At 40.4% G+C, this 11197-nt stretch overlaps 1 protein-coding gene across 1 annotated transcript in view; it reads left to right on the forward strand.

Moving 5' to 3' along the window:
- SYTL4 (synaptotagmin like 4) overlaps positions 1–3117 on the forward strand; it is a 29218-nt gene extending 26101 nt beyond the window's left edge. Inside the window, exon 16 of the mRNA XM_055122443.1 lies at positions 2365–3117. Coding sequence (XP_054978418.1) covers positions 2365–2513 — 149 coding nt within the window. The 3' untranslated portion in view covers positions 2514–3117. The remainder of the gene's footprint in view (positions 1–2364) is intronic.
- Positions 3118–11197: the final 8080 nt, after the last annotated feature.

Genomic DNA, 11197 nt, shown 5'->3' on the forward strand with positions numbered 1-11197 from the left:
AACAAACGAGCCTTTCTTGGATACTTCATCCCTTCTCTATATTTTTCAAAAAAGAATTATTACCTCTCCTTTTGTCCTCAGTGCACTATGATCTAACTTTTGTTCTACCACTCTATTAAGACATTTCTAATAGAAAAGCTTTATCTTAATATTACCTAGAATTTTTAATTCCATCTAACATTGCTGATTACTCCCCTTTTCATGAAAAGCTTAAATTCTATTAACTCTGTACCTTTCTTTGTGTTGTGTATTCCTCATTCTCTACCCAAACTCTTAAAATTGGCACTACTTAAAGCTTAGTTTTGAATCCTCTTATTTTTCTAAAGTCTCTATATTCAAAGCATTTAACACAAAGCATCTAGACCTATATTTTCACAGTTGTAAGCCAGTTCATGTCAGTGTCCTATTTATTTGTTTGTTTGTTTGTTTGTTTGTTTCACAAACCCAGCTGTTCTCAGGGCTTAATCCTGGCTCTGTGCATACAGACCACTACTTTTAGGGCTCAGGGGACCACATGGGGTGCCAATTATTGAATCCAGGTTGGCAGTGTGCAAGGCAAGTACCTGAAGTGCTATACTATTGCTCCAGACCCCTAGTTTCCTTTTCAAAAACCCCTCAGTGGCTTCCTATTACACTTAGAAAATAATCCAGAATTCTCATTGCAATTGCAGACTATTAGATGATTAGACCCTCTGTTCCTTTTTTTTTAAAAGATAACATATTTGAGTAATTTTTAATTCAATTCCCATACTGTTTTTATACCCTCCATCCACCTCCTTCCCTTCATTGTTGTTTTTGATTTTGTGGTGGTAGTTGTGATGATGGGTGGTTACATATATGCCTAGCATCACATTTTCAGTTGTGGTGTTCACCTGGAGTTGCATATTGGGTTCAGGTACTTGCACACTTAAACACACTTAGTGTTTATCAAGCTTTGCACTCATTTAGTTCTGGTGCTTACGCTGAGAATTGCATTATTGGTTGAGGCACACAAGTTCTGGTTGTGGGGGGTTCCTGCAAGACTCACGAATGTGTCCGTCAGGGGTGTACTTCCTACATGTGACACTGGCCATATTGAGATTTTTAGTTGTTTTTATGCCAAAGGTCGAACCTCTTTTCTGGAGTTTATACCTGTGGTTGGCCAGAAATTGCTTACAACACCAGGGATTATAGAAATAAGAGCTTTCAGATTGTGCTCAGCACATGTGGAAGATAGGATTTGAACACATGCCATATGCTTGCAAGATAGGAACTTTATACCTCTGTGCTGTTCCTCTGAGCCACCATCTGCTCCTCTCTAATCCATCCTATGCCCATATCCTGCTTGTTCACTAGGCTACAATAGCACTGTCGCACTGTCATCCCGTTGCTCATCAATTTGCTCGAGCGGGCACCAGTAATGTCTCCATTGTGAGACTTGTTACTGTTTTTGGCATATCGAATACGCCACGGGGAGCTTGCCAGGCTCTGCCATGCAGGTGGGATACTCTTGGTAGCTTGCCAGGCTCTCTGAGAGGGACAGAGGAATTGAACCCGGGTTGGCTACATGCAAGGCAAACGCCCTACCCGCTGTGCTATCACTCCAGTCCAAGCTCAATAACGACTGTATATATGCTCTCCAAAAATTCCATGCTTGTTCCCACACCTTTGCAATTAGTGCTCCCTCTGGAAAGACTGAATTCTTCCAATCCTTCATATTTTTGACTCAAATCATTCCATCTCAGAAAGGCCCTTAGATGACTATCTAAAGAAGGCTTTTAGATAGAAGGTCTGTAGGCACAAAATCATCCTGTATTATTTGCTCCATGTCATTTGCCTCACCTTCTGAAATACTCTCATTGATTGATTTGTATATATTCTTTCTCCTTGATTCAAATATAAGCTGCATGGCAATAAGACTTTCATGTTTTGTTCACACTATAAATTCAGAGTTGATTGCCTGGTAGGTACACAGAAGGCATTAAATGGAGAAATAATAATTTTTTTTGAATGAAGGAGCATACAAGGGAATAGGAATGAGGTGACATACAATCTGAACTTCAGGCCTGAGTATGCAACTAGACAACTTGGCTGTAAGAGAAGGCACGGTCACTGGCATGAGTGGCAGGCACTCGAGCTCTATAACAGCCTCAGTCACAGGTAGCTGCAATGTACCTTTGCGAGTTCTATTTTATCAACCTGAACTCTCTGTAGAGTCTTAGGAACATAGAAATAGCTACACAAAATCAACAAGCAGCAGGCCCCAGGCTGCTCTCCCCCACCGGTTCATCTTTCCATCTTTGTCTCTTATGCTTTATATCCCATCATTTCTGGTGGGCTGAGGAGTGGGGTCCCTGTTCAGTCTCCTCTGGTGTTTTTCTTCAGGGATCAGTAAAGGGGAAGTGGTGGACTGGATGGACTCGACTGGGGAAGAAGTGAGCCTGTGGCAGAAGATGCAACAGTATCCAGGGTCTTGGGCAGAAGGGACTCTGCAGCTCCGTTCCTCGATGGCCAAACAGAAGCTGGGCTCATGAGCCCCTGTCTTTCTCTGAAGGTCCAGCCCTGTTCAGGGCAAGACAGAGGAAGTGAAGAAACCAAGAGCAAACATTTATAATTTAATGTGTGTATAAACTTGTATTTCTACAAATCTCCATACAGAGTGATACAGACTTTTCTTTTTATAGAAGGTTCAAGAATAAGCGCCTCTTCTAAATGTTTTTATTTATGTATACAATCCAGTATTTTCAGAGTCTCTTTTTCTTGCATCTTTATAAAGTTTAATGACATCTTTAAAAAAAACATTGTTTTAATTGCTCATCTTTCTGTCCTGTTTCGAGTTTCCGGGGAATACCCCAGTTCCCTTTCATATTCATACTGGCCTGTATTTCAAGGTGTGCCTGATCTGAGGTCAAGAATCTGGGAAGCAGGGTTGGGTTCTTAAATACAGGAGAATTTGGGAGAAAGGTGAGTAAGTACTCTCCCTCATCTCCAATCCATGCTTTCAACTAATTTTCTGCTTTGATACATTTTCTGAAACTTGGCTTTTAACTCTTCTCATTTGAAAGCAGTTTTCACCTTCCTTGAACTCCTAGTGGTTTTCTCTGAAATGCTTTAAAAGTTCTTCTGTTCTTTCTGGTTCTGGACACTTTCTCTAGACCTTTGGGAGACCCTTAAGATGGATATAGTTTAGAAAAGCACTTTAATGAGATAATACATTTTGACTGAGTCATGAACATACCTAGCAAGAATATCTTAGAGGTCCTATAGGACCAGAGTGAGTAAGGGTAAAGTTGTCTTGCGGCTTGTGCTGAATTCTTTGCATTTTTAATAAAAGTGTTTAAAAAAACTCTTCATTTCTCTAATTAAAGATAAGATATCTTCACTCACATGAACCACATCTTTCTTAGAGTCTTTGAGCAGTGGGTTACCATATAGAATGCTGTGGGGTCTTAGGGGGTGGGGGAGCAGCGGACACACCCAGCTGTGCTCAGGACTTACTCTGGCTCTGCATGCAGGGATTACTCCTGGAAGGGCTTGGGGGGACATACGTGATGCTGGTAATCAAACCCAATTCAGCTGCATACAAGATAAACACCTGATCTGCTATATTATATCTCTGGTTCCAAATATATATTCTTGTATATATAACATTCTGTTGGTCAAAATAGCCAAGAGCTATCTAATTTCACATAGTGTTTCTCCATGTTGAGCATTGTTAGTGCTCCATGCGAATGTGTTAACCTAGTTATTCAGATTTCTGTATTGAAATTATTTCACTTCTTATTTTTCTTTCTTTTTTATTGAGCACCGTGGAATACAGTTACTAAACTTTCATTATCAGGTTTCAGTCATACAGTGTTCCACCACCCTTCCCTCCATCAGTGTGTATTTCCTACCGCCAATGTCCCCAGTATCCCTCCTACCACCCCGTACTCTACCTGCCACTCCTCCGTAGCCTGCCTCTATGGCAGGTGCTCTCTCTCTCTCTCTCTCTCTCTCTCTCTCTCTCTCTCTCTCTGCTCTCTCTCTCTCTCTCCCTGCCTCCCCTTTTGGGCATTATGGTTTGCAATACAGACACTGAGACACTGAGAGGCCATACTGTTGGCTCTTTACCCACTTTTAGCACACATCTCCCATCCAGAGCTATCCCTTCCAACCGTCATTGTCATAGTGATCACTTCTCTCTCACCTCCCTCTCCCCCAGCTTGAGGAAGGGTTCCAACCATGACCAATCCTCCTGGCCCTTGTTTCTACTGTCCTTGCGTGTTAGACTCATACTATGTATTTTTATATCCCACAAATGAGTGCAGTCATTTTATGTCTGCCCTCTCCTTCTGACTCATTTCACTCAGCATGATACTCCTCAGTCCATCCATTTTTAAGTGAATTTCATGACTTCATTTTTTCTAACAGCTGTATAGTATCCCATTGTGTAGATGTATCATAGTTTCTTGAACCAGTTTTGTGTTCTCAAGCACTCAGGTTGTTTTCAGATTCTGGCTATTGTGAATAGTGCTACAATTAACATACAAGTGCAGATGTCATGTCTACTGTGTGTTTTTTGCAACCTGGGGGTATATCCCAGAAATGGTAGTGCTGGGTCATATGGAAGCTCAATTTCTATTTTTTTGAGGAATGCCCATATTGTTTTCCAAAAATGGTGGACCTGTTGGAATTCCCACCAACAACGAATGAAGAGTCCCTTTGACCCTGCATCCTCGCCAGCACTGATTGTTCTTGTTCTTTTTGATGTTTGCCAGTCTCTGTAGTGTAAGATGATATCTCATTGTTGTTTTGATTTGCACCTTCCTGATGTGTAGTGATGTAGAGCATTTTTTCATGTGTCTTTTGCCCATTTGGTTTTCTTTTTTTTTTTTTTTTGAGGAAGTTTCTGTTCATTTCTCCCCATTTTTTGATGTGGTTGGATGTTTTTTCTTGTAAAGTTCTACTAGTGCCTTATATATCTTGGATATTAACCTCTTGGATATGGGTATTGGGTAAATAATTTTTCCCATTCTGTGGGCTGTCTCTGCATCTCGGTTATTTCCTTTTTTATTTTTTCTAAATTAAAAATTATTTTTATTGCGTCACCATGAGATACAGTTAAAAACTTTCATGATTAGGGGCTGGAGCAATAGCATAGCGGGTAGGGCATTTGCCTTGCATGCGGCCAACCCGGGTTCTAATCCCAGCATCCCATATGGTCCCCTGAGCACCGCCAGGGGTAATTCCTGAGTGAAGACCCAGGAGTAACCCCTGTGCATGGCCGGGTGTGAGCCAAAAACAAAAAAAAAACACCTTTCATGATTAAGTTTCAGTCACTTTCTTTTAAGGTGTAGACACTTCTTAAATTAATGTAGTCTCCTATGTTTATTTTTACGTCCACTTGCATGGTCAGTGGTGTTTCATCTTTAAAGATGCCTTTAGCTTCAGTGTCATGGATGGTTCTGCCTATGTTTTCCTCCATGTACCTTATATATTCAGATCTGATATTGAGGTATTTTATCCATTTTGATCTGTGTTTTGTGACTGGTGTTAGAGAGAAGTCTGAGTTCACTTTTTTTGCAGGGAGCTGTCCACTTTTTCCAGCACCACTTGTTGAAGAAGCTTTTCTTGCTCCACTTCACATTTCTTGCTCCTTTATCAAATATTAAGTGATCATATATTTGAGGGTCTCTGTCAGGATATTCAACTCTATTACATTGGTCTGCAGATATGTCTCTTTTCTAATACCATGCTGTTTTAATTACTACCACTTTTAGTACAGTTTGAAATTAAGGAAGATGATGCTTCCCATCTTTCCCCCACCAAGGATCACTTTAGATATTCATGGGGTCTTACTGTTCCATATGTAATTCCAAGTTTTCTATTGTTTCTTAAACTTGACCTGTATATATAGTCTACTAGTTTGAGGGTAACATACACTGGTCCCTAATATATGAGTGAACTGAATGGGATGAACATTTTAAAAGGTTCACTTAGAGTAGATTAATACTGTAATGAGAAGTACAACTTTTGATTCTTTGTTCTCTACCCCTTCCCCAAATGTACGTGCACTGCAATAAAACTTTTTCATTTATCAGATGTTTGTTTTTCTTAGTTCTATAGATGCTTTTGTTTCTGATGTCCTGACTTAGTGTTTTTGCTTGTTGTTTGACTTAAATAATAAGAAAAAATATGACAAGTACTCTTTCTTAAAAGTACCCTGTGCTGATTTAATTTAATTTTGTTTTATTTTATTAAAGCATCGTGATTTACAAAGTTACTCATAGTTGAGTTTCAGACATCAGTATTGCAACAATATTGTCAACCTCCCTCCACCAGTGTTCCCAGGTCTCCAACCCACCCTCCACCCTGCATATCCCCTGCCCCCTCCAACCTGCCCTCTTAATAGGGACCTTTCTATGTTTGGGTGCTAAAGTTTGGGTCTCTTGATTTAAGTGTTGTTAACTCTGTGGTTTGGATATTTGACTTTGTCATTTCTTTTTTTTAAAAAAGAGATTTATTGGGTCACCGTGAGATACAGTTACAAACTTGCATTATTACATTTCAGTCATGCAATGCTTGAGCACCCATCCCTCCACCAGTGAACACTTTCCACCACCATTGTTCCCAGTGTCCCACCCGCCACCCCCACCCCATCCCACTACTTGCCCCTGTGGCAAGTACAATGCTTTTTACTCTCTCTTTAATTTGGGGCATCATGGTTTGCAATAGAGATACTAAGAGGCCATCATATTTGGTCCTTGGTCTGCTTTCAGCACACATCTCCCATCTCGGGCAATCCCTCCAATCATCATTTACTTAGTGGTTCCTTCTCCATCCCAACTGCCTTTTCCCCCTAACACATGGGGCCAGCTTCCAAACCATTGCGTGATCCTCCTGGCCCTTATGTCTACTGTCCTTATGTGCTAGTCTCATATTATGCTACTTTATATTCCACAAATGAGTGCAGTTATTCTATGTCTGTCTCTCTCTTTCTGATTCATTTCACTTAGCATGATACTCTCCATGTCCATACACTTATATGCAAATTTCATGATTTCATCTCTTCTAACAGCTCCATAATATTCCACTGTGTAGATAAACCAGAGTTTCTTTAACTAGTCATCTCTTCTCTGGCACTTGTTTTTTCCCAGATTCTGGCTATAGTGAACAGTGCAGCAATAAACATACAAGGGCAGATGTCATTTCTGCTGCCATTTATCGCATCTCTGGAATATATTCCTGGAAGTGGTATTGCTGGGTCATATGGAAGCTCATTTTTAGTTTTTGGAGAAATGTCCATATTGTTTTCCAAAAATTCTGTCATTTCTCAATACTACCTTTGTACCTGAATCCCCTGGCCCAGCCCCCACTGGTTCTTATCTGTCTCTCCCCCCCCCCATCCCCTCCACTCTTTATTTCCATCTCCTTCCTGTACTCTGGGTCCAAGATTAATCTGGGCATTTCCCCACCCCTTTAAACATTGCATTCCCTATTCAGTTATTCTAAATACCACATCAGTTAGATCATTCTATGTTTATCTTTCTTCTGGCTTACTTCATGATGTCTTCCAGTTCCTCCCATGTTGCTTCAAATTGCATGATTTCATCATTCCTTAAAGGCATGTAGTATTCCATTTTGAATATGTACCACATATTCATGATCTACTTATCTGTCATTGGACATCTAGGTAGATTCCAGCTCTTAGCTATTAAACTCAGTGCTGTAATGAATAATGCTATGCATATGTTTTTTGATGAGTGTTTTTCTGTCCTGGTGATAGGTCCAAAAGTGGAGTTGCTAGGTCATATGGTAGCTCTGAGTTTACTGAGTGCCCTCCACACTGTTTCCTATAAGGTATGGACCAGACAACACTCCCACCAGCAATGGATGAGGGTTCTTTTCACCACATCCCCATCAACAGAGAATGTTTCCAGTGTTTTTGATCTGAACCATTCTCACTGCTCATTTTTAAGAAAATGCTTTTTCTTCCACATTGCTAACTGATATCTCCGCTGAACTCTGATTCCCTGTCCTTTATGTTTATTCGTGTTTGATATCTGGGATACAGGACCTTCACTTCTGTCTCTCATTCCCCTCCTTCTCTATTCTCTCAGTTGCACACACACACACACACACACACACACACACTCACACACTCTCAGTCTCTCCTCTCTCCTCCCTCTCCACTTTTATCTATCTGAAGGAAAGAGATATGTGCATAGGAAAATAGGGAAGGGAAAACATCGCTTGATATGTTTCTTTCTGGATCCTATTGTTTTTTTGTGGGAGATAAGACCTCTTTTATCCTTTTACTCCCACTACTATTATTTAGTTTTGAGAGATAACAATGCTGCTAACTAACCCGTCTCAGAAACAAAGCTCCCATTTCCTAGGTGGAACCCCAGTGATTCTTGACCCCTTAGGCAAAATGACACTAAAATGTATTGACTACTTTTTGTGCATAGGCTTTATGACAGGCATATTATATAGTTTCCTTAATTTCCTAAAACACATTGTTTCCTCTTTGGAAAATGGGAAAAATCATCTACGAAATAGAAAATGAGGAAAATCAAGGCCATTGTCTTGTGGCAGATTTGGGATTGGACTCAAGGTCTGACTCTACTGTACAAAGTAGGACAGTTAGAATGCTACATTATGGGAGCAGGAGTGAAGAGGAGGGGAGAGAGGAGGTTGTGGTGGAGGGGCTGGGGAAGTCTAAGGGGAAGAGAGATGGGAAGATAGGAAAGGAGGAGAGGGGAGGGAGTTTGGGAGCAGAGAAAATGGACCTGATTTGGCTGCTCCCTTTCTCCCCTACTTTATTTTTCTTGTTGTTTGTGGTGGTGGTGGGGCAGGGACCCTGGCTATGCTTAGGGGTTACTCCTGACTCTGCACTCAGGATTGGTGGTGCTCAATGGACTGTATGGGATGTTAGGGATCAGACCCGGACTGGCTGCATGCAAGGCAAGCACCTTACCCACTGGAATATTTCTCTGGTCCAGCCCTCTTTAGCCATTAGCTACAGAGGAAGTTATAGCAAAAGTTTACCTAACCAAGATATAACAACATTGATTACTTAAAAAAAAAGAGTCAAGCCCAGGTTGCAACTGTTCAGGAGTCACAGATGAGGTCTTACTAGGGTCTTTGACCTACTAGCCTGTCCTGACTTGCCACTTCAAGTGTTAACTGATAAGGAGGTGTGACTAATAAAGGACATTCATTTTCACTGATTTATTTTTAAGTCTTTGCCTTTGGAACCATTGACCTTCTAAGAGCAAAGATATTTGCTTTCAACATACGACTTACCTCATGCCTTTTATAGTTCCTAGAAAGAAGAGAGAGAGGGAACCTTTGTGCTGCAAGTTTGATCATCTCTTGTGTCTCATTCACTTAGAAACTGCTTAACTTTTTTATTTTGCATTTTAAAAATGAGATTTCTATTTAAAAAAACAGGGGAAATAGCTTCTCTCTGACTCACTATTACCTCCATATATCTTGGGCTCATGATTTATGTGCCATCACTCTGCTTTCAAGAGTGAACTTTCTTGGATGAAAGCCTCTTATTTCCTCTTTTCTCCTGGGCCCGCTCTGAATCTTGTGTCTGAGTAACATTATAGAAAGATAAAACCTTTTTCCTTGATTGGAGCTGTCAGCTATCTTTAAATGAAAAGTAGAAAAAGAGGTAGAGGTATATAGTATACTATTTAAGAGCATTGCCTTTGGAGCCAGACTGCTGACGTTTAAATCCCAACACTGCCACAAGCTAGTTGTTTGATCTTATGCATGCTGCTTGACTTACATGTGATTCAGCCCTCTCACCTGTGGAATGGGGCCAATAACAGCACCTACCTTGTAAAAATTTCAGAGTTGATTGATAAAGCTTTCAGAACTGCATCTTAGATATACACCTGGGATGTGTATCCGTTGGGATTGGAATCAAGGTCTGATTTTCTCAGGATTCTAAGAGATAGCATAGGGGCTATGGTGTATGCCTGGCCTCTGACTAATCCTGGTTCGATCCCCAGCTCCACTGGTCCACTGGGTGTTGCTGGGATTAGCCTTGGGGGCCCCACATTGCACAGTACTTTGATTCTCAAATCACTGGGAGGCCCCCTGCCAAAAAAGAATTAGTAACACTTCCCCTTTACCCAGACTATTGTCTCCCCTCATTTTTCACTTATTATTCCACATAAGGATAACAGAAATAGTTATGAGTCTTAACTATAAAACTGATTCTACGAATGTGGAAAAGAAATTTCTCAGCTGCAAGGAAATGTGCTTTCTTTTAAATATGGAAGCTAGAGAAAGACTCATAGTGGTTCCACTCACCATAGGTCTCAAGTTTAATTTCAGCTCATTTTAATAAGGTTTTAAGTGCTAGACAAAGCTCCCATCTGCTCTACACTCATTTATTTCTTTTAAATAATCTTTTTTTTTATTTTTGGGTCACACTCAGCGATGCTCAGGGGTTACTCCTGGCTTTGCACTCAGGAATTACTCCTGGCGGTGCTTGGGGGACTATATGGGATGCCGGGGATCGAACTCGGGTCGGCCGCGTGCAAGGCAAACGCCCTACCCGCTGTGCTATCGCTCTGGCCCCTCTTTTGAATAATCTTTAGAGTTTAGTGAACTAATTTTTTAAGAGTGTAATTTGGTTAAATGAATATCCAAGATTAATACATCTTCCTTTCTTTTCACTATTTAGCTTTACAGAGGTTCAAGTGGTGGTGATATTCTCTAGATTGCGAACTGTAGCATTTCTGAGCATGAGACAGTAAAAACTGCCTTTGTTGCATGAACTACACAGACTTAGAAGAGATTGTTGTTGGCAGGAGAGGCTAGATGAAAGTGTTCTGCTCTAGCTTGATTTTCTTCCCAAGTATTCTGCCACTACATTTTTTTTAAATTTCTTTTTTAAAGATTTTATTGAATCACCGTGAGATAGTTAATTTTTTATATGAAGCAATTATTAGTGCTACATTTATAGCTTATTACCCTAACAGAGAAAAATGACAAGTTCAAGAAATTCTCGCATATTATTGATTATTGTCAATATAGTTAACCTATACAGAAAGTGTAGCTTCACTTGTCAGTGTCCTGATAGTTGTGACAGTGCTGCCCTCTGCTGTCATTTTGAGAGAGAGTAATCACTTTAAAAAAAAAAAGGCAATGCATTTAGGATTTATAGTCGGGCCCCCACTCAACGTTTGATTTTCTGTATTTTTAGGTACCT

This window comes from Sorex araneus, chromosome X, assembly GCF_027595985.1.
Source record: "Sorex araneus isolate mSorAra2 chromosome X, mSorAra2.pri, whole genome shotgun sequence".
NCBI classification, from domain to species: Eukaryota; Metazoa; Chordata; class Mammalia; order Eulipotyphla; family Soricidae; genus Sorex; species Sorex araneus.